General features: G+C 40.9%; 1 protein-coding gene across 12 annotated transcripts in view; it reads right to left on the bottom strand.

Annotated features, from left to right (window-relative positions):
* The window catches only part of Arhgap21 (Rho GTPase activating protein 21), a 125,469-nt gene that overhangs the window by 3,281 nt on the left and 99,390 nt on the right, over positions 1 to 22,798 (bottom strand). For 7 of the 12 annotated variants that reach the window (XM_029474437.2, XM_085835139.1, XM_029474438.2 and 4 more), the window contains 16 exons: positions 20,430 to 20,588; positions 20,212 to 20,314; positions 16,812 to 16,848; positions 14,285 to 14,410; positions 12,096 to 12,380; positions 10,021 to 10,085; positions 9,806 to 9,945; positions 9,140 to 9,282; positions 8,717 to 8,872; positions 8,553 to 8,631; positions 7,906 to 7,979; positions 7,740 to 7,829; positions 4,390 to 4,515; positions 4,163 to 4,204; positions 3,744 to 3,849; positions 1,822 to 1,853 (listed from right to left, as the gene is read on the bottom strand). In XM_029474437.2, the coding sequence (XP_029330297.1) occupies positions 1,822 to 1,853; positions 3,744 to 3,849; positions 4,163 to 4,204; positions 4,390 to 4,515; positions 7,740 to 7,829; positions 7,906 to 7,979; positions 8,553 to 8,631; positions 8,717 to 8,872; positions 9,140 to 9,282; positions 9,806 to 9,945; positions 10,021 to 10,085; positions 12,096 to 12,380; positions 14,285 to 14,410; positions 16,812 to 16,848; positions 20,212 to 20,314; positions 20,430 to 20,588 (1,763 nt within the window). Of the gene's footprint in view, positions 1 to 1,821; positions 1,854 to 2,741; positions 2,766 to 3,743; positions 3,850 to 4,162; positions 4,205 to 4,389; positions 4,516 to 7,739; positions 7,830 to 7,905; positions 7,980 to 8,552; positions 8,632 to 8,716; positions 8,873 to 9,139; positions 9,283 to 9,805; positions 9,946 to 10,020; positions 10,086 to 12,095; positions 12,381 to 14,284; positions 14,411 to 16,811; positions 16,849 to 20,211; positions 20,315 to 20,429; positions 20,589 to 22,798 lie in introns of all 12 variants that reach the window. The other 5 variants (XM_029474443.2, XM_021152205.3, XM_029474441.2 and 2 more) reach the window with 2 other exon arrangements.

Raw genomic sequence — 22,798 nt, 5'->3', positions numbered from 1 at the left:
TGGGCAGGTGAGTAAGCCCTTGTTCTAGAACACAATCTTGAGTAGAGAGTCAAGCAGAAGGCATGTGGACTAATGGATTTGAGAATATAGTTTTCTATTACACACACACACACAGTGTCTTAAGCTAAACTGCTCTCCTAAGGTCTGCTGAAGGGTAAATCACAGGTCTACAGGCCTGTGCTTTTTATGTGTTGTAATAGGTTTCTGAGCCACCCACCAGTGCATTCCTATGAGTTACTGTGTTCCTCCATGTTCTCCTTAGCACTGGAGGACCACAGCTGAACCTGGGCTGTCTCCAGCATGCTCTGCATGGCATATAGTAGGGATGGAGTCTCTTTTTGCATCTCAATTTGTTGTTCACAAAAGAGGCACCTAGATTATATCATCTTTAAAATTCTCTAATTCTCTGTGTTGGGGAAAATGACACTGCTTTTCTACAATTTGGAAACTGTTAGCTGAGCGTTCACTACCCTACAGGCATTGTACAGAACGATGTAAGATGAGCAGACAGGAAAGGAGCAGTGTCTAATGAAGGGAGTAGGAATTTCTAGCATCTCTTTCTGATTTCAAAGCTATCATCTGTAGTTAGGTATATCGATGTAGTTGGGAAGCTGAGACCACAAGATTGTGTGTCCCAGGCTAGCCAGGCATACACACTGGGACCATTTCAAACAATGAAAGAGAAGTGTCTGAGATCTACAAAGACCAAGGAGACATGACAATTGAATGTAAGCAATGATTCCTGATTACCCCTGAGCAGGAGTTTGGAGTAGAGGTGGGTTAGGTAATTGGAAAACTTTGCATAAAACTACTTTATATAATAATGTACCGTGATCATGTTAGCATCCTGACTATGACGATTAGACTGTGATTATGTCCCTGATCATGCGAGACAGAAATTACACGACTTAGGGTAGTGTCATCAGTACTATAATTAACTAGGTAACTCTGTGTGTGTATAAGAACTTACCAGCTAATGAGTCTAAGGTAAAAAGGCTTATAAAATTATATGTTTAAGTGAGTAAAACCCTCAGTAGATGTACTAATTAGCTTTAGATGTTGCTTGAAGAAGTTGAAGTTGAGGGGTTACTCAGCACAGACTGGAGTATGTGTGAGCACAGACTGGGCAAGTGCGTGGGGACTGCTTACTGAGTTGTGATAGCCTGGCCACTGTAGGCAACATGTCTCTAGGCAGGTGGTCCTCTGTAAAGAAAGCCAGTTGTGCATGAGCACCTGAGTGAGCGATATAGCACTGTTCTTTTATGGTTTCTGCTTCCCTCAGTGATGGGCTGTGACCGTGAGATGTGTTATGTGAGATGAACTCTTTCCTCTCCTAAGTTGCCCTGGGTCACAGCATTTGTCATAGCAACAGAATCACACTCTTAAGAGTTAGTGAGAAGTGACTTGGTGGATAAACTCAACCACCTGCTGTGTATTTGTGTTTTGTATGTGTTTTGAGACAGTCTCACTATATAGCAACGCCCAGACTAGAACTGGTTATCCTCCTGTCTCAAGCACATGCCATGTTTCCAGCTTATGTGGGGATTCTCTCTCTCTCACTCTCCCTGTTTTTATGTTAGTCAATTTCACAATGTAAATAAACCACTGTTGTCTACATCACGCTAAACGGTTCCCATAACTGCACTTTTCTAACTTACAATCTTGTACTTTTCACCCTTCTTCTATTCCAAATTAGCTTCTCTGCATACTTGACTTTATTCCTCTGGCTCCAGTGTGTACTACACTTGTATGTTAATGATGGAAGTCAGCCCCAACCCAAAACTACCACGAAGTGTTTTCCAGCTGTACAGAACAACTTACCTTAGATTTTGTGGAGTCACTAGTAGCTGAATCTGTGGGAGGTAAATAAAATGTGGTTAGTGGGAGCCAAGCTTCACTGCTTTCAACAAACAATGCAAAACTTATGAAAAGGACAGGCACAGAACAAAATGTGAAAGCAAAACTCAAAACAAGAACACAGTGGATAGTCAGAGCTCACAAAGATGCAAGCTGCACCACAGAAAGCCACCGCCATGAAAGGATGCTGTGAATTGTAGGCAGAACCAGCTCAATGAGAGGAATGGCAAAGGAGCCCTGTGCTAAACAAAAACAGAAACACTAGTGTAGATTTTCTAAACAGTAAATCTAGCAATAGAGAAGCTTGAAGACCTTTAAAAATTATGTCCCACATCTTGTATCTGAAACTGATACACAATGTAGAACTTTCCAGACTGTTGGCTGCCCTAACTACAAATTGAAACACTCAACTGGTGTATGTGTTGATTTTTGTCAGACTGTCAGATTAGAATTTGTACGAGCTTATCCCAGATGCGAATGGATGCGACAAAGGCATTAGGATGACCTTGATTTCAGGTCACTTTTAGTTTCTTTAGATGATTCTAGTTTTTGTACTTGACCCCAGCTTCACATCTATGCAGTCAGGGATCCTTTTGGTTAGTTTGGTTAAATTGCTAACAGGTTTGTAAGTATCTATTAACAAATGCTATTATGGAAATGGAGAAATGGAGACCATAATTTTGCTGTCTGGCAAAAACTCAGATTATACAAGTATAAAGAGGGTAGGAAGGGGCCAGCGCTATGAAGAATAAATATCAATTTTAGAATTTTATCTTTGAACTTTTGGGAGAATAATTTTCAAAATTAATGAGCTGGGCCCCATGCCACGCCCCTTTTAACACATGGCTAAATGCTTTATGACTTTAAGAACCAGTTGACCATACCATGCTATTTCTCCTCAGGGTCTGCTTCAGAAATAACAAGAGACAGCAGAAAAACTTGTAAAAGAGTAGTAGTGATCTGTTTACAATATTCTTAAGAGAGACGTGTACACCACAGATCAACTGGGTTGGCATTTACAAGAACCGGGGGTTTCTGCAGACAAGGCAGCTACAGTGTGGACAGCAGTCCTCCTTCTTCCTACAGCTCCAGCTGTCCATCAGGGACATCACAGAATCCACTAGTGACATTACCGTGTGATAGACTCCTCCCACATCGCCTGTGCAACATCAGTATAGATTTGCCTGTGTCAGTAAGAGCTGAAAAAAACCCTTTCGAGCTAAAACAAGAACTAGAGACAAAGGGAGAACATGGTGTGAAATAGCATGCCAGATTAGTGCAACAGTTTGGCAAGAGACGTTTTCATTCAGAGCCTATTAAATACTAATACTTAACCAAGCGTTAGGGTGGCAGTAGGAGAGAGAAGAAAATCAAGGTCAAGTGGAATGACTTTGACTGTGAAGTCTCTGGTGACTTGATAGGACTGAGAGGGGCAGCTCAGCATATATAGCTTACTGCCAGCACAGAACTGATCCCAAACAGAACTAAGCACCCAGTCTAACCATTCTTTCTGCCGTCACAGCAACCACACATTCAGCAGCATATATCTGTTTTACCTTGTGATGACTATTACATGGAAACTGTGAATTAAAAAAAATAAAATAAAATAAAATAAAACAAAACAGTGGTTTGCATGCTCATCACTCTCCGGTTCCCACTCTGGCACACATCACTACTCCATGCACTGTCGATGGGTTACAGTCGCCGGAAGGTAAGTGAGATCATCAGAAAAGGCCAGTTGCAGTATTTATTAGTAGAAAGGAAAAGGAAGAAGAAGAGAAAACAACCCAAATGGAGTGTTACTTATGGCTGCTCACTGTTTCACTTATAGGAAGGTCAAGTAACCGAGAGGTCAGTCAGGACTGTACTGCCTAGGCAAGAGTTACCTGATACATCTCCAGGGAGCACGCCTGTCCTTCCAATGTTGGTGAGCAAATGATCTATGTTTGGTACTGGCTGGGAGTCTACTGTGTTCTCCTCCTGCACTGCTGTCTATGGTTAACAAACAAAGAGCTCTTCATCATCTCTTCAAAGGCAACGTTTTTAAACATTTAGACAACATTTAGTAAAAGATACAGTATTATATTGAGCACAAGGTTAATTTTGCATTGGTTAGATGTCACTAATGGTAAAGTAGGCACCATCATTATATTCTTATCAGGCCAGCAACTGAGGAGCTAGCCGCCTGCATCCAGGGTGCAAAGCTGGTAACAGCACACTAAGCAGGAGACCAAGATGGCCATGCCATCAGGAAGGAGGCTGGGTCTCACATGAGAGTAGCCGAGCATGTGTGGACAATACTTACAAGAGGCTCTTCGGCACCTTCTTCTGTGAAAAACCAGTCATGCTAAAATTTAAAATAAAAGAGGTGAGAATAATTAAATAAGCCCTGAAGTGTAGCTCTACCTTGGGGAACAGCACAGAAACAAGGGAAATGTCTTATGGGAAAAAGCAGTGGAGGTGACTTCTGTTCTCCCAGTTGTCAGCTGTGATGAAAGCGAGCTTGCAGGAAGAGACGCAGTGTGCACTTACATGCTGGATGAGAGTCTCTACGATCTTATACTGGTCAGGCATGTGCGTGACCATGTGGGTCATGTTGTCTTCTGACGTTCTCACTAGAGTTGGACCAAAAACGATCGCTAGGTTTCTGGGTTCCATCTGAAAGAAAGGATGAAAGTGGAAAATTAGACTAGGTCTCCATGGCAGCTTTAGCATTCTGTTGCTGAAATTTACTTATGGAAAGTTCTTTTTGATGAAAAAATACAACTGGATGACGAGAAGTCCATTCTTCCTAGGTCATGTTCCCACGAGCAAATCCTCGATTGATAATACGTGATACCTAATTGCTATTCCTGCTTTTCCAAGAAGTCTTTGATTAGTTTTTAACCAAATCAATGATTCTTAATTAACAAAGAAGGATTAGGTGGCAAGAAAAAAAAGTGAAATTTAAGAATAAGGAACTCTGTCCCTTGAGAACTGGGACAAAGGATTTAGAAATACATGCAAGGTTCCAGATTCTTCTCTGTGTCATACATCAAAATCAAGAACGGAGGAAAACAAGTTTGAAGGTAACTTTTCGATTCACTTTACCCCACCCAATCTCCTCAAGTTCTGGGCTTGCCCTTGTTTCATTCTTAGCATGACAGTCTTCCGATCAGTTTGTACATTCACTGACACACTATCCTGAATCTCTGGTCCAGTTATGACAGTCATGGGCATGGGTCCTGTTTTCTTTTATGTTACTTTGAGCTTAAATTTTGATAAAGTGTTAAATAACTTCAACCAATCTTAAGAATCCAAACTTTAACCAATTTTAAGAAGCCATCAAAATATTAAAAAAAAAAAATCACAAAACTTACTAAAACCAAAATCCATCAGGCAGGGCCCCCACAATACTAGACTGTGAGGCACAGGCCTGTGCATATAGTCACCAGACAAAAAGCCTTTCTCCTCTACTGAAACAGCTGTCACTTATCATTTAACCTGTGTTATATGTAATAGCATACCAAATTCAGTGCAGAAAAATAAATTCTCACTAAAATTAGGATTTTCCTAGGATGATGACTTACTAAAATAAAAATGTAACTGTTGGGGAGGATTTGGGCAGCGCCATTTATATCTTGTTCTGAAATATGCCATCATCTTATTCTAACTCTGTGTTGGTACACATGGCCAGAGTCCACCACATCAAATACTCTGTTCAGCAGACTCTTGCTTCTGGCTTCAGTTAAGTCTTTAGACTAATTATATACATTAATATTTATGTATAGAAATGTTTGTTTTATATAAGTAAATTTTAGCTAGCTCCTACATAAATAAGATGACATTTGGCTTAGTTTTTCATTTCTGGCAATTGTTTGAAATGTGCATCTAAGTTCCAAAAAATTAGGTTAAAAAAAGTCAAGGAGCAACCAAAGAGTATACAAGGGCTGGACCTCCCTCCCACCCCCTGCAACCTCTACACACGTGTATCAGACCTGCAGCATGGTCTTCACGAGGGTCTCCTAACAACTGGAATGGGAGCTTATCTGGACTCTGTTCCCTGCCTGTGGATCCTGTTTCCCTAACTGGCCTGCCTTGTCTGGTCTCAGTGGGAGAGAATGTGCCCAGTTCTGCAGTGACTTGAGGTGCCAGGGTGGGGTGGTACTCAGGGGGGAGCTCCCCCTTTTCAGAGCTGAAGGGAAGGGGTGGGGGAAAGCAGCTGTGTGAGGCAGGAACTGAGAAGAGAAGGGGGGCTGCAATCAGGATCTAAAGTGAATCAATAAGTTAATGAGAAAAGAAAGAAAAAAGTTTAGGAAATAAAATACCATATTGTCTTCAAGTCTGAGTATTAATCTAGCAAACCCACTATGCCTGTGACTCTAGTACTTGTGAGGAGGAGGCAAGAGAAAAATACTTTAAAGGACACACAGGCTCCATAAAGGTGAGTTCAAGACTAGCCTGAGCTACCTGAGAGCCTGTCTCAAAAAAATCCCTAAATAAGTAAAATTTTAGGACAGATTTTTAAAAGAAAAAACTGAGCCCGGTATGGTGACTCGTGCTTTAATTCTAGAACCAGGAGGTAGATGAGATCTTTGAGTTTGAGGCCAGTCTGGTCTACAGAGCAAGCTCCAGAGAGCCTACCTTAAAACAAACAAACACTAGCATCTGTCCAGCAGAACTGAAGAATGACACACCATCCTTCAGGGATAATCAACTAGAAAATATTCCAGCTAAAATTATACTGGAGAAACTTTGATTTTCTGTACAAACTTTTATTAGAGACAGCTCAGTAGACTGGCATCTTTGGATACCCTCCCCTTCTCCTTAACCTTTCACAGCTCTTTCAATTGACAACAATGAACACCTGGACGGTGCAGAGGCAATGTGTAGTCTTCCCCATCTTCTCAAACAGGGTGACAGTGATGCACTGCTGGACCACTGAGCTTTGCCACCACAGGCAGGAAGCAATCTTAGAAGAGGAGTGATAGCCATACTCCTTAGCTTTCTCTTGAATGTTTTCCCTCCAAAACACAATATGATCATCTAAGAACTTTTTTTAAAAAAAGATTGATTATTTATTTATTTATTTATTTATTTATTTATTTATTATATGTAAGTACACTGTAGCTGTCTTCAGATACCCCAGAAGAGGGCATAAGATCTCATTATGAATAGTTGTGAGCCACCATGTGGTTGCTGGGATTTGAACTCAGGACCTTTGGAAGAGCAGTCAGTGCTCTTAACCACTGAGTCATCTCTCCAGCCCATCTAAGAACTTTAATGAATGATGTGAGTTAGGAGGAGAATCATTTAATCTCTTGATAGAATGGACTCGGGTAACAATCATTCACTGACTAAGCAAAATTAAATTAAGACTAAAACGGACCAGTGAAATACAATGTCTGGATCTTATCTAGATATTTAAAGAAATAATCATACTGTAAAAACCGTTTTAAAAATGCCAAGAAAACCTGAATATGAACTGAATATTTGATACTCCTTAGAACAGCTCATTTTGTGTTGTATGATAATGGGGTATTAAAAGGAGAAAGCTATCATACCTGTCTAATAGGAAACTAAAGAAAACGTTTCATCGTCTGGTACCCTTTGGCTTGTATATCACACATATATGCCTCCTACTCAAGCTAGTGACACAGAGCCAAAAACAAAAATACAATTTTGACTTCCATTTTTCCTGCTGGCTGAATGTAAACTGAAACATTTCTAAATGAAATTCCCTTAAAGGACAAAAGGACAGCTGCCTGTGAGCCTCTGCCGTGAGATTATCTTCAGGAAGATCTAGCCAGCCCAGTCAGAGGCACTCTTGGCTTCTGCGGAATAAACATCTTTAGCCCAGAGCTATGAAGGCCAACCCTCAGAGAGGTCACTTCCTGACATACCTTATTCTTTTCTGAGTTCTCTGCCACTGTCTTCAGATGAGCCGAGAGAAACTTGAGTGTCTCAAAATGATGCTCAGGCAGATCATGAATCTGGAACATATTATTTTCAGGGTGGATTTAAATGCTGCATTTGAGCTGCACCTCCCCAAGTAAAAGTAATACCTACTAGTCTCTTTAATGTTCTTAGCCGATCCAGTGGGTCCTCCTTACGATTGGCCTCAATGAAGTCAGCATATTTGTCTGGCAGTGGTAGGAAGAAGAGAACGAGGTTAGCTGCTTGGATGAAATACGGTCTCACTTTGTTCAAGGAACCACAATTTAAAACGTACAAGACTTTCATGCATCCCTAAATATAGATCTCTGAAATTTACATGCTGGAGATGGTTCTTAATGATCTCCAAGCTTTCCCAACAATCAGAGGAAAGTTCTCTCAGTGGGACGCCTCTGAAGCTACAGTCTGGTATCCAGTCAGCCTGTCCATTATTCCTAACTAACAGTAGCACCTACTACAGGGTCCTTTCGCTATACTTTAGTTCCAGAGAATTTGACTGAAACAATAACAACAATTTTAGCTTAATGACAAACATAGGCCAACATACATCTTATTTTCACTTTACTGAAGTGTATCAATTTAGCAAATGATTTTCACCAAAATTTATGAAAAGACCAAAACCAGTTCTTAATTATGCTTTTCATGTAATTTAGAGCCAAGATAACTGCTGTTTCCTTCACCCCTCGCTTTTCTGGTTTGATTATGGCTTCTAGCACAGGCTGACCCTTTTCCTCTGGCATGATTGGTGGGAGCTAACTCACCATTCGTAAAGAGAGGCTCAGGGAGCTTTCTGAAGAAGGATTTTAGTAAACTGCTTATCACATTCAAATCTCGCCATTTCTGGATATGCAAAACAGAAATACAGTATGGTTAATGTTATGAAAGGAAAAGAATGAATCAGTTAGTCCAACAGAAGTGAACCTACATCATCTTGTATGTCAATGTCTGCCATCCCCTTGTTGAGTTCTTCCTGCATGCTTGAAATGGCTGCGTTGTTGCCGGGAACTCGGTAAATACCTGTATATTCAAGACCCCTTTCTTCAACTAATTTGCAACATATGTCAACAATTAATGGAATGTACTGCAAAACAAGAAACCAGCATTTTATTTAACAGAGTACCAAAGTTTGAAAATGAATCCCTACTGACCATTTCCGATTAAATCACTACTCTAGTTCAGTTAGTATGTTAGATAAAAAGCTTAAACATAAAAATTACTCAGCCAGCAGAGCAGTCATCCTAAGGGAGGGCAGTGCACCAGATGGACACTTATCTGAAGGGCTGTGCACTCAGGCCCCACTAGCACAGACACTGGTGTAGAAGTCCAGATAGATGGTGGGCTCTCCTACCCTGTTGGTGTGGGCGGGTGGGCAGTCATCCAGCCTAACTCCAAAGGTCCCTGTGGCGGCCGGCTTTTTCTCAAACGTCTTCCTCACGATGCTTGGAATGCCTCTTCTCCAAGTACCTTTGTCTTTAGGGGGACTGGTATCATCTTTTGATTGTTATTGAAATAAGATGATGTTACACAAAATGGAAACAAGACTATTTAAATCTAATTAATCAATGCTTAATTAACTGTAGTCTTATATTATAAAACAGTCTACATTCACCCAGTGTACATTCACAATTATTCTCTTCCTACTGTTATGCCTCCGATCTGTCCATATAACTTGTCAGATATAGTTATATTTCTTCCCTTTCAGACAGAAGGCAGAAGCAGTATGTCCTCTTTGTAAGAGGCAGAGAAGCACTGCCTGTCTCACAGCAGTGTATCTGGCCATTCACATCGGTAAAGATGCCTTCATGTGACTCTATGTTCTCCTACCCTTCCTCTTGATTAAAGAAACAGATGCCTCTGGCTTCATCTTAAAGGAAAATGTCCACTGAGCTTGTACCATGTCTACAGTGAGCTTTGAGCTAGCTAAGCGCTAGCTGTGCCTGCTGGTAACAATAGCACAGTAAAGCAAGGACACACCCTCATGATCCCAGCCAGACCCCTGGTTGCCATTAGTTACCTTTACTAAGAAGCTTCCTCTCTGACTCCTCCTTTGGAGAATGTGGGCTTTGAGTCTTTGGCTCTGATTTAGCACCAAGCAAAGTTTGCCTGATGCTAAGACTCTGGCGAGGTGTTTTTGGCAACTGTTCTGTTTTGCTGCTGAAAGAAAGAAACCTTTCTAAAGCACTGTACACGTGGCATCTACATTAACCATAGGCATGGTGGGATTCTCACCTCAGCAGACTGTTATACTCTTTGATTCTTCGACTAATTAGATCTCTGTTGGTAACTCCAGTGTCCTACAGAAGAAGCAGAAGGTGACAATGGAAAGGGGTTATTAGACTATTAGGGGCAGAGGGTAACCATGGGCTTGAGGCTTGCTACTGAATCAACTTGTTAATACAAATGCTATGACTTGTTCTCAGTGGAGATGGCCCAATTGCCTGCTGTCCCTGAAAGTAAGTCTGCTGTCTAATTCCTGTACTTACGCAGCTCCTCGGATAATTCTCAAGCCACGGGGAGTCAGTACTCCTGAACTGATGTTACAGAAAATGTGTGACCTGGAGCACAGAGCTAACTTCTCTAATACCAAGAAAAATGATCAGGAGTCAATAATACCACAGAGTCAAAGAATCTGCTAAAGATAAACTTGATAAGGAACAGGCACGTAAGAGTCGGGGGTATCAAAAGGGGCAGTCCATCAAGAACCCCTCTTGTCCTGTGCCCCAAGTTGAACCCAGAGCTGAGCAAACAGGAATGACTCTATTTATAGCAAATGCAATTACACACTGGCATGTCTCTGCAAACATTTTTTAAAAAAATAAGTCTTATTTTGAGTGTAATGAAATACACGTAGCCACACAGGCAGGAATGAAAATATTTAAAGAGATTATATAATACTTTTTTGGGCTATCAGATAATTGAAATAGTGGTTTGCAAGAAGGTGGGATTTTTCCCTGGAATCTCATGCTGAAAGAAGGGAAGGCTCCCTATCATCATGCATGGCATCAATTAGAGAGGCTGCCTCCTAGAAAGAGATTTCACTCCATTCTGTAACGTAGATGATGGGCAGGAGCACACCCTGATAGGACTGCTTAGTTATCATGACTTTCTGCCTTCTATTTAAATCAAACCCTCATGCAAGGGTCCCAGAGACAAGCCTGGGGAGCCCACTCAGCCTCTTTGTCCCTCTTCCCAGGGTCACCACATTGAGTAAATCCCTTCTCCACTTTTTACTATTACTTTGCCCAAACTTAGGAAGACAAATTATATGTTTTCCTTCATAAGCACATCCTAGATTGTAATTTTTGTATGTGTGCATGTCTATATGTGGTACAAGTCATTGAATTAGAGAGAGGACTGTGAGTATGGAAAAAGAGGAGGGAAGGACAAACTCAGGAGGCAGCAAACCCACGTGAGAAGAAGGCAGGCTACCTGCAGGATGAAGGGACCAGGAGGAAAGGTGGTGAGGGAGAAGGATCAAAAATGCCGAGTCCATATGAAAACACCATGAGGTATCCTAGTACTCTTATGCTAATGAAAAACCCACGTAAGTTAGCTTTCAAGTTGAATCTATCTTCAGCTTCTTTGCACACAATTCTGCTGATAACTGCACTAAGCAGCTACAGAACGAAAGCTAAATGTTCTCATGGTATAAGCACTATCCTGACGACTACAATCCTGACTACAGTCCTACAATACCTCCTCGCCGGTCTGAGCCAGAGAATCTCGAGAGCGTAAAGCATGTAACATGGTTTTCCACAGCACATGCTTCCTGAGAAGCACGTGACTGCACTGGCTATATTGTATTTTGCTTGTACAACTCCATGAAAACAATACAACCAAACCAAACCAAACCAAAACATAGTGTCTTTACATAGCCATTTGTCCTAGCCCACAACAATACTACTCTCAAAATCAAAGAGGCTTGTAATATGGTCAAAAAGGTCCCCGCAGGTTCTATGCCGTATGTAGGAAGCTTACGCACCCACGGATTTTGATATCCACAAGTGTCCTGACCCTCCTCACAGATACCAGGGACAACATTAATGATCAGGAAAATAACATGGGCTCCTCTCTGTGGTTTGTTGTGTCTGAACATATGAGACTCTGAATACCATCTCTTTTCTTGTTTAGTAATAGTACTTTCCAGCAAGTAAAAATAATACAGGTATACTTGAGTTTTCCTTCTTAATGACTGAATACAATATTTTATTTCTTATAAAAATAATCTATCCAATGCTTTTAGTCAGCCTAAGGAACATACTGTGAGAATACCAAGCTTCACCCACATTCTTTGAAAAACATACCTCTTCATTTAGGTTGCTACTTTCCTGAATAGTCTTGATCCATGATAACATATCATCTCTGTCTTCAGCCTGGAACAAGCATTCACAGTCAGACGTGGTAAGTCGGAATACATTCCGCCTCTTGGTCTCACTGTACGAGATGTCTATCAGGCAAGCGTTGACACTGATGGGCTGTTCTTCTTCTGATGGCGTTGTCTGCTCTCTTCTGTCTTTGTACAAGTAAAGTGAGTGGCCCCGAAGGACAACATACATCTGTTTCCATGGCCGAATACTGCCACCAACTCTCTAGAAAACATAATTGGTCCATGTTTGTCAATATGCAATACAAGGCTAGAACTCTGTGACAGGATCACTAAGTAATGCCTTTCCCATGAATACTTGTGTACCTAGTAAAGCAAATGTCTCATTTACTTGAAATCACATGAAATGAGGAAGGATAAAAAAATGTCGCTAAAGGTGCATGCTGCCAAGCCTGATTTGCGTTTGATCCTAGAGACCCACACAGAACAAGAGAACCAACTCTCACATGCTGTCTTCTGACCTCCATGTCCTTGCCGTGGCATAGGGACAATCACTCAACACACACACACACACACACACACACACACACACACACACACACTAAAAATGTAGCTGAGCCTGGTGATTCATGTCTTTAAACACACAAAGTAGAGTTTCTCAGTATGAGGTGGCCTGGTCTACTTGGCAAGTTCCAGGCAACACAGTGAGATCCTGTCTAAATCAACCAATCAATCAATAAAAATTTTAAATACAACTTTTTTTAGATGTCACATATATGCCAATTAGGATATGTATCAGAACCGATGCTAAGGATAGTAAAACTTCAACAGCAGATGGGAAGACATAACTGAGTATTGAAACCAGTAAAATGCATGCTACAGAGATGCACTGAAAGTGGCCATTAGTACTGTTTGCTTTATTTTATTTTATTTTTTTTTATATTTATTTCATGTATGTGAGTACACTGTAGCTGTCTTCAGACACAGCAGAAGAAGGTATTGGATCCCATTACAGATGGCTGTGAGCCACCATGTGGTTGCTGGGAATTGAGCACAGGACCTCTGGAAGAGCAATCAGTGCTCTTAACCGCTGAGCCATCTCTCAAGTCCCTGTTTGCTTTTTTTGTTTTTGTTTTTAACAACAATCATATGAATACAAAAGTAGTAAAGAAATTTACATAAAACAAACAAACAAAAAAATCCAAGCCAAGTAGTAGTGGTACACGCCTTTAATCCCAGCACTCAGGAAGAGAAGGAGGTGGATCTCAGGGAGTTTAAGGCCAGCTTGGTCTACAAAATGAATTCCAGCTACACACAGAAACCCTGCGTTGAAAATCCAAAAACCAAACAAACAAGCAAAAACCCAAAAACCCAAAACAAAACAAAACAAACAAAGAAGTCCATGGAATATTCTTTTTCCTCCTGCTGCTAGGGATTGACTCTGAGTATTGCTTGTATCAGTCAAGGGCTCTAACATTGAGCTGTATCTCTGACAACAATAAACAAAAACAGAACCCCAACCCCCCACGATAATACAAGTAAAAAAACTCAAGTTTTAGATCAGGGACATAATAAAACACTCCAGGAGCAGAGTCCTGGAAAGAACACGCACTGACAGGAAATGATGTCACCAAAATCATCAGCTCTGCATGGGAAAGTGGGGCTGCCCAGATCCAAGCCTGTTTGCCAATCTAAATTCTTTAAAAGCACTGAAGTCTTCTTATGCAATGATTTTATTTCGCTGGATTCTATCTACTGAAGCACATGCTGACAACGTTATACTTGTTTATATCATTTAGTGTTTGTAAAATAAAATGAACTAAAAATTAAAAAGGGAATTGAAAAGAACTAGGCTACATATTTCTAGATGACTACTGAGGGGACTATTACTCAGTGACGTAAAAGCCTCTTTAATAGCCAATCCTGGTAAAGAAGAGACACAGGGCTCCTTCCTCGATACCCCGTTTCTCTGTTCACACTGGCACGCTGTGAGGCAGTACTCCACATGTAGCTGGCATTCAAGACAAAGCACAGGAAACCACTCCACTGATCAGATTTTCCTTTGTTATGAATGTGCCTTGTACCCGGAAGGTTTACAATCTCACAAGTATGAGCTTCGATTATTAGGCCTGAATTTCTGATGTCACACGAGCTGAGAAGGTGCACTACCTTGCCCTTATCGGTGAGCAGTGGTCGGAACTGGAGCCAGCCTTCTCTGGCTGCATCACTGAAGACCTCGGAGGAAGAATCCTTTCTCGATCCCGAGTCTTCTGAGGACTTCTGGCTGTCTGGAATCTACAGAAAAATGCCACGAAAACGGTCAAATGTCAGTTCTTCTTTTTATAAATATTTATACATGGAAATGGTGTTGGCAAAATGTCATATTTAATGTTCTAAGTAAAACACTGTGGAAAGTTCTGGGTTTAGAAGTAATACTAGAAACACTTCTAATCCTTAAAAAAAAAAAAAAAAGGTGAATTGGCTTCCATTTGTTTTTCAAAAGCCACCTACAGAATAGTATGACTTCCCTGATCCTCATGGACTCAAATTTTGGCAGAAAAAAATAATGGGAGATGGGGAAATGGGGGGACAAGAAGCCAGGTGTAGTTGTACACCCTTGTAACCTCAGCACCCAAGGGGTCACAGTGGGAGGATCTCAAGGTGCATAAATAATTAATGTGTGCCTCATTTACAGTCTGGGACAAGCCAGGGTTACAGAGAGAGTTCAAAGATGGTCCACCCTACACAGTGCAATCTTGCTTTAGGACAAAATGAAACAAAAGTTCAGTGATACATGTGATCTGTGCTTCTGGGGGAGGAGCACGGTGAGACTGAACATGCAATGACTAATTGGTGGTCACAGCAGTGCCTTTTCACAGGGAAAGAGCCAGCCTAAGAGGGCAGATGAAAAGTGCAGGGAGACCATATGGCTGGTGAACACATACTCATCAGTTTAGTAATTTATAGCTAACAGGAAGGCAAGAGCTAAGGAAAGGTAGATCTGGCCTTTGTCTGTGGTAAGAAGAGGAAGGGAAGCCTGAAAGTGAGGAATTCGACCACTATTGCATGGAGAATGGTTTCTAAAGGGACAGGCATGAAGACACAAGTGACTGGAGAGAATGGGACAATCGCCAGGAGAGGAAAAGGAATGGAACACTCAGGCAATGGCCTAGAGATGGAGCAGACAAGCTCGATATTAAAGAAAGTGAAACAAAAAACAGAACAAAGTTGTACAGTATGGCTTGAGCAAATGGGAGAACGGAATCGGAACCAATGAGATGGAGAGAAGTAATAAAGCAACCTAAGGTTAACTACTCGAGCCTAGGACTGCTTGGTAATATCCGGGTGATGACGTCAGGTACAGAGCAGATCACGTGTGCTACTGTTCTGAGAGGAAGCAAAGGCTAGCAGTATGACTCTGTGAGGACTCCGAAGTAATCAGTGAGGAAATCCGTGTACAGAAACAAGGGCTGAAACTAGCTTTGGGCAATCCACAATGCTGACAGTGCAGCAGACCCAGCAAAGGAGATTCAGTAGCACTCTCAGATGCTGATTATGAAGTGGAGGTAGGGTACAGAGGTACTTCACCATGGGGACCTTCACAAGGTTGCAATATGCTAAAATCCACAGGAGCCATCAACTGTGGGGCTTAGTGTCACAGGCAGCCTTGGCATAGTCATCCTCGTGTGTGTGAACTGAGGGGAAGAGACTGTGTACATGGTTTTTATGGGATTCACTATAAAAAGGACAAACAGGAGTGGTAGAAAGAAATGTAGATTCCAAGAGGTTTCTGTTTAACACAGGTAGATAAAAACCATGGACGGAGAATGAGCATGGGAAGACTGACTGCAGAGGAGGGTGGGACTAGAGAGAACGGGAGCGATAATGCCCATCACGGAAACCTGTTTGCTGGGAAAGTGAGTACTGAGGCATGCCACACAGGTCTGGTGCTTGCTGGCTCTCGGCAGGGTCATGTTCCTAGGACAAAGACTTTATGGTAAGAGCAAGAAAAGAAGGAACTATGGGTACAGTGCAGCCACAGTCACTTCCCAGGGTGGTAAATAGGGCCATTCCTGTCTAGCCATTTAGAATTTTTCAGTGAAATACAAGAAGTGTGAAGGGTGGGGCTATAAGCACAGGTGGAGGAAAGTACAAGCTAATACTTTTGAGAAAACACAGAAATACTGCTAGGCAGGTTGATTTGGGCCTTGAGTTGGTAATGAGAAAAATTAGCCCAATGCTTACAGGCATTACATACTTGATCAAAATGTTTAGAAATTAAAAATATAACTCCTATTTTTCAAATATAGTAGATGCAGACTAAAAAGTTACACCATTTAAAAACAAAAGTATCCAGCATATGGAGCAGAAATCACTGGGAAGAGAGGCCCCTAGGTCTTGCAAACTTTATATGCCTCAGTACAGGGGAGCACCAGGGCCAAGAAGTAAGAGTGGGTGGGTAGGGGAGCAGGGCAGGGGGAAGGTATAGGGAACTTTAAGGATAGCATTTGAAATGTAAATAAAGAAAATATCTAATGAAATAAAAACAAAAACAAAAACAAAGTATCCAAAAGAGAAAATACAAATTTCTTGAAGAGCTAAATCAAACGAAAGTAAAACGAAATAAAAAACAAACAAACAAAAAACCCAAAACATTTATCATTTACTTGATATCTTTAAAATATTAAATACTAACCTTGATTCCCTTCAGGCTAGACACGTGCTTAAAGGATCTGTTGGAGAAGTATATAAACATGTGTAATAAATATAAACTCTTGGTGTAAGAATTGACTATAACTAAATTTTCATCAATGAGCTGACATTTCATCCTTACCATGTGACCGATGTAAATGAGAAGAGCTAAGTTATAACTATGTACATTTTCAATTCAATGATAGCGGCTTTCTTGGCTGATCTGGCAAATTAAAGCTGTTTCTGCCTTTTTTGCTTTAAGTCTGCTACTTTAAAAAAAAAAAATCTTTATATCAAAGGAAAAGCTACTCAGGCTAACGGCTGGACTTTTTACCCATAGCTGGGCCTGCCTTATCCAGCTGGGGGAAACCCTGAGATGCAGGGTTCAGGAGATGCAGTAGTCAGAGAGCAGTCAGGTGGTGCTGGCCACTGGGTACACACTGCTGAGCATGGGAGGAACCCGGAATGTGAGCCACCTTTTCCTTCAAAGGAAGGAGTGTAGAACCTGCTCTCTGCCCAGAAAGAAAAAGTAGATGTGCTTTCTAGCCCAGTGACCTTTGTACCATCTGTGTAGTTAGAGACTTTCTGGCAGTAGACCTTCCTCCAGACCCGTCTTATAAACTTACTTTTCTCAGTTCATCTACAGAACCTATCTTTATGGAAAGTGTCGTATGTACTTTACAAAGGGTTTTGATTGAGTCATGTCCAATCTTTATTTAGCTTACTTTGTTTCTCAAAGAAACTTATCTCTGATTTGTTGTTCTGATGATAACTGAGTTACCACCAGAAAAATTTTCATCAAACTGTGCTGTGGCTAAAATAATTATGCCTAAACCACTCTGAGTTAGACTCCACAAGTTTGAACCACCACTGGCCATGAAGTCATTCTGAACCAGACTGTGTCCTTGCCTGGGATCTCCCTGCAGGTCTGCTAAGGCCAGAGAAGCCCCACCCGTAAGCACGCATATCCATCCATACTCTTGAGTACTTTCAAGATGGGAGAAGCGAATGCTGTCAATCAGAAGACAGGTTTGTATTAACTCTTCAAAATAATTAAACGTTTAACATGTGACTAAATATGTCGTTGTTCTCTCAAACAAGAAGGTAATTAATTAGAAGAAGTCTATAAACTTCCTTCTGAGAATGACCAGGAGACAGGCTAGAAAGAAAGGGCTAGACCCCTGCAGATAGCCTGGCTCACAATGTATGCCCACCTCTGCGAATAAACACTGTAACATTAATCCCAGTCTTGTGTACCTGCAGAGCCTGGCTTTCAATAAAAATAAAGTGGTAATAAAGATACTCAAAAAAAGGAACCCAGTTTCAAGATATAGAAGATCAAAAAACCAGACACAGAAATAATCTGGACAAACTACTCTCAAGAAAAGGTAAAAACCCACATGAACAAAGGCATCTAAAAGCAATACAGGACACCATTAGTTGCATAATTCAAATAACATCGCAGTCCACCATCGTCAGAGAGATCAAAGCCAACCTCCCCATTCACACAGAAATTCACCAGCCAGCAGCCAGCTGCAGTGAGGGAGCCAGTGAGGAGGAACAGTGCCTGCAGGCATGTGGGGAGGCATTTTCCTCATGGGTATGGGAGGCTGGTCATGCCATGGTAAGTGACTCCACACATGCTCATGCAAGCTTCCCTAGTTAAACTCAATGGGGCATACACACACAGACATGGAGTTGCATGGGGTCTAAAGGAGGAGTTTAGCAGGTGGCAGAAGTGACAAGAGAAGGCAATGAGGAGTTAATATAGCCTGAAACATTGTATATACATTAAATGTTTTTAAACAAGGAAACATACAGTGCTGTGGTCTTTGAAGCTGTGCATAGCCCCTGTAGGGAGGAGCCCAGAGTACAGCAGTTACTGACACATTTTCCTCAAGGGAGCAAAGAGCTCAAACAAGCCACACTTCCAATCTGGTATCAGTAGGAAAATTCCTACTGAGCTGGAACATTGTGCCCTGGCTGTATCTCACAGGAAGTGCTCTTACACAACTAGTCCTAGAAGAACTAATTTAGTTAGACTATAAATGACAGCATGATGGGAATGTAGGCTATTCAACAAAGGTGATAAGTAAGAAAGATGGAGTGTTCCTGGGTAAAAGGTTCACTGTTCTAAAAGCTGTCAGCATTTCCTAAACTAACATATAAGTTAGACATTGTGTCAATAAAAATGCCCACACACAAAGAACTAAAAAAAAAAAAAAAAATTTAAGGTTCAAAAAATAAAATTTTTGAAAGAACACATCATAATGATGAGTAATAGCATTTCCTCATTATAAAAACATTATAAAACCACTATAATTAAGTAGAAACTGATACAAATTAACATTAATAAATCCACTGAATAAAATATAACTTCCAAATAGAACAAATTACATATAATCCAGCACATGTAAGATAACATGTAAATGGGAAATGATGGTGTTAGGTGCTTTGGAGTAGCGAAGATGCTAAAAGCTACAGTTAGCACTTTACCGCATTCATTAAAATACTTTAATTACGCAAGAATCAAAGTTCTAAGTAAAAAAGACATAAATTTCAGAAGTAAACATATAGAATTATTATTTTAAAATAGAAATAAAGTCTTTTGCAATGTGATTCAAATCCCTAAAGCCATGAAAATATTTTCCAAATTTAACTGAATACAAATATTTTAAACATTTTTACAGTTAAAGATTAAAGAAAACCAAATGAAACATATTAAGAAAAGAACTGTAACCTATCCCAGCAAAGTGCCGTGTTTACATAGAACTCTCCATAGCAGAAAGTGCGGCAAAGGCATCAAGGGGCAGCCTGAGCAGCTGCTGATGACAGACCCGAGACCCAGCACTAAAGCACCAGCTTCATCAGCGCTAAGACAAACTCACGAGTCAGCACACAGAAGCTTCTGTACACTGCTAGGAAGAACGTGACTTAACACAGCCTTTAAGGAAGGAAGGGCCACTGACTATACATATTAGAATAAAAATTCACCTTTTGAAATGTACTGATGCAATTTTCCATCATATGCATACATATAGGAGGTAGGAAGAGTCATGAAGCAGTGTTTATGAGGGCACAATTCCAAATACCTACTAATGTCAACGCCAACTAGAGACGATAGAATACAGTTAAATATATAGTGTGACGCCTCAGTGAGTAGCTACAAGTCTAGGGTAGGAGAAGCATTTTATATCTATAATATATAAAATGGCATATTACTATATAAAAATAAAAATATTACCTCTAAGTTCAACCGGATGTTACTTTGATACTAACATTTGACTTGCATTTCTAATGTCAAAGTAAGAAAATAAGACCATCTTATATTCCGGGTTTATAAGCCAAATTCATGATGAATACCATTCATATAAAAACATCTAAAGTAGTAATCCGAGACTTACAGTTTTGCGTCTTCTCTATAATCATCCAGTCCTTCATCGTAGGATTTTGATCTTTCTGTCTTTGAGCTGTGCTGGCCATCCAGGCTGGGAGGTCCGACAGATTCTGCAAGTAAATCCAGCATTCATGCTTTTCAAGGGGTTTTGCAGAGTCTTTCAATGGGAAAAGATCCGTCTGGCAAGCACTGTGAAGTGCGGTGTGCAGCCCACTTTACACGTACCTTGGTCGTGGGAGAGCTGACGTCGAATCAAAGGAGCAGAGGTCGTGAGGCTGGGGGGGACAGTTGCGATGGAGGGGACTTGGGAAGTAGAGGCGGAGATGACAGCAGACGCAGGAATATGCGCAATCTCGTGGTCGATGCTAGGACTGGTCGGTTCATCTGGAAGGAAGGAAAACAATTACTGGGACCTGAACACTTCAGAGTCCACTGTTGTTACTAGAAAAGCCAAATAAAGGTTAACAGCCATCAAAGTACCAGTTAGTGACATAGCTGTGTGTTAAAATTCACCTCACACCATCACTACTCAAGTGACGCCAGTATAAGAAAATGAGTAATTTCTCCTAATTAATAAACAACAAGCAAAGTGAAGTGCAGGAATTCTGAACCCAAATGAACTAAAGAAAATAATCAGACCTTGTGCAAAAAAATTACCTTTCAAGTCCCCCGGTTCCTGTGCCCCATGTCATCGTGTGTCCGCCCTCACTGCACTCCTTCACCCTGGCCCCCTTAGTTTTTGTGGAAGAAATGAAGCCCAGTCACTAGCAAGCAGAAGTTACAGGCTAGCAGGACCTGTACTCTATTTGGATTTTTGTGTAAATCACGAAAGGGCCCCTTTTTTCCCAGACAGGCGTCAGTCATAACTTTCCCCGTTAGCAGGGTGCAGATGTACTTGTAGAAACAGGAAGTTGTGTGCTGGGCGTTTTCACCATCTCCAAGTCTCTCATCATCTGTCAGACAAATACGTATGCGTGCATGACAGGTGATATCCCTGGTACTTATTAGGTTCTAGAACATGTAAATGGTTTACATATGCTACTTTCTGTAGTACAGAACCCTCAGGCATGTGACTTGGCAGACTAACTCAACAGTGTCATCTGAAGCGAGCCTGACACCGAGCCCTGCTCAGCACCTGCCTTCCCACTAGTGAGCAGTAGCTTCACTCTAAATTCCTACTTTTGTAAAAGATATCAATGATTTAAATGCTAATATTTTAGGATAAGAGAATATAATTTAATAAGAGGCCAGCACTATAAGGCAGTAGATGTCTCATCATGAAATCCTTTATCAATAAACTATAATTATATAAAACTGAATCTTGACTATTTGGTTCAGAAGGTCAAAACAAATTATAACAATCTCCTATCATTTTAATGATCAGTGTTTTAGCAAAAAAAAACCCTAATGCCTGGGAAATTGTAACATTTGTATTTTATGAGTTAAAGCAATAAACGCTGATGCTCGTGGTTTTACAGTTTTTTTTTTTAAAGAGCAGCTGTTTAACATTTTAGCCAAATACATGATTCTGAAAACATCTCTGATCTACTTTTACTAAACACGTATGACAGTATCATGTATCAAACACCAAGAATCCAATAATTCTTTGTTCAGAAGCAAGGAGACTTGCTTGAAGAATCTTAATTCAATGAAATAAAAATTTAATTTTACAAGAACTCGTAACACTTAAAACTATAACTAGGACTAGGATTTTCAAGTTCTTAAAAATGTAATGAATTTTTCAAATGATGTATACATTAAAGTAAGTTTTAAAAATCTAGGGGCTGAAGAGATGATGGCTCAGTGGTTAAGAATGCTGGCTACTGGTCCCCAGGAGCAAGGTTCAATTCCCAGTACCCACATGGGGCTTCACAACCATCTGTCCCAGGGATCCTCAGGAACCAGGCACACATGTGCTACACAGACATACGTGCAGGCAAACCACTTGCACATAAATAACTGAAATATTAATTATTATTGCTGAGGCTGTGAATGATGTTTACGTGTTGGCACGTGTGCCACAACATGTGTGTGCAGGTCAGAGGACAACTCTGTGCAGCAAGTTCTGTCATCCACCTTGACGTGTTTGGAAAAGAATGTGAAACACTGGATATGAATCACCTGAGTTTCAAGTGTATGTTTTCAAAAGGGAGGAAGTGGGATAGTTGTATGTTTCAGTGGGAGAAACACTATCATGATCATTTCAGTATTGTTTACATTTTTTATAATATACACCTCTAAACAATATGTTGAAAGAGAGGCTATAATGTTTTAAAATACAACTGCTTTACTTCAAATTTAGATTACATGTAGGCAGCCGCATGCCTAAAAGATGGCGCCGCCCTCTGGTACACCGGCGCCTAAGCAACGCCATTGCGCAGGTGCTAGCCCGAATCTGGCGCCAACCCCTCCCAAGCGGGTGCATACGAATCAAAGTGCCAGCAGACTGACCAATCCCAGGAGGACACATAGCTCTCCCCAGTGCTGGGGTGTATATAAGCAGTCCTCCCGGGGTTTCCGGGGTTCCCCCGTAGCATGGAGGTGTTCCTAAAATAAAAAAGGCTGTTGAGAAGAATCCGACCGTGTTGCTAGAA

The sequence above is a fragment of the Mus caroli genome, unplaced genomic scaffold (genome assembly GCF_978045245.1).
Source record: "Mus caroli unplaced genomic scaffold, Mus_caroli_1 scaffold_2, whole genome shotgun sequence".
Lineage (NCBI taxonomy): Eukaryota > Metazoa > Chordata > Mammalia > Rodentia > Muridae > Mus > Mus caroli.
The sequence above is the reverse complement of the archived record's forward strand: the minus strand, read 5'-3'. Positions and strand labels throughout refer to the sequence as shown.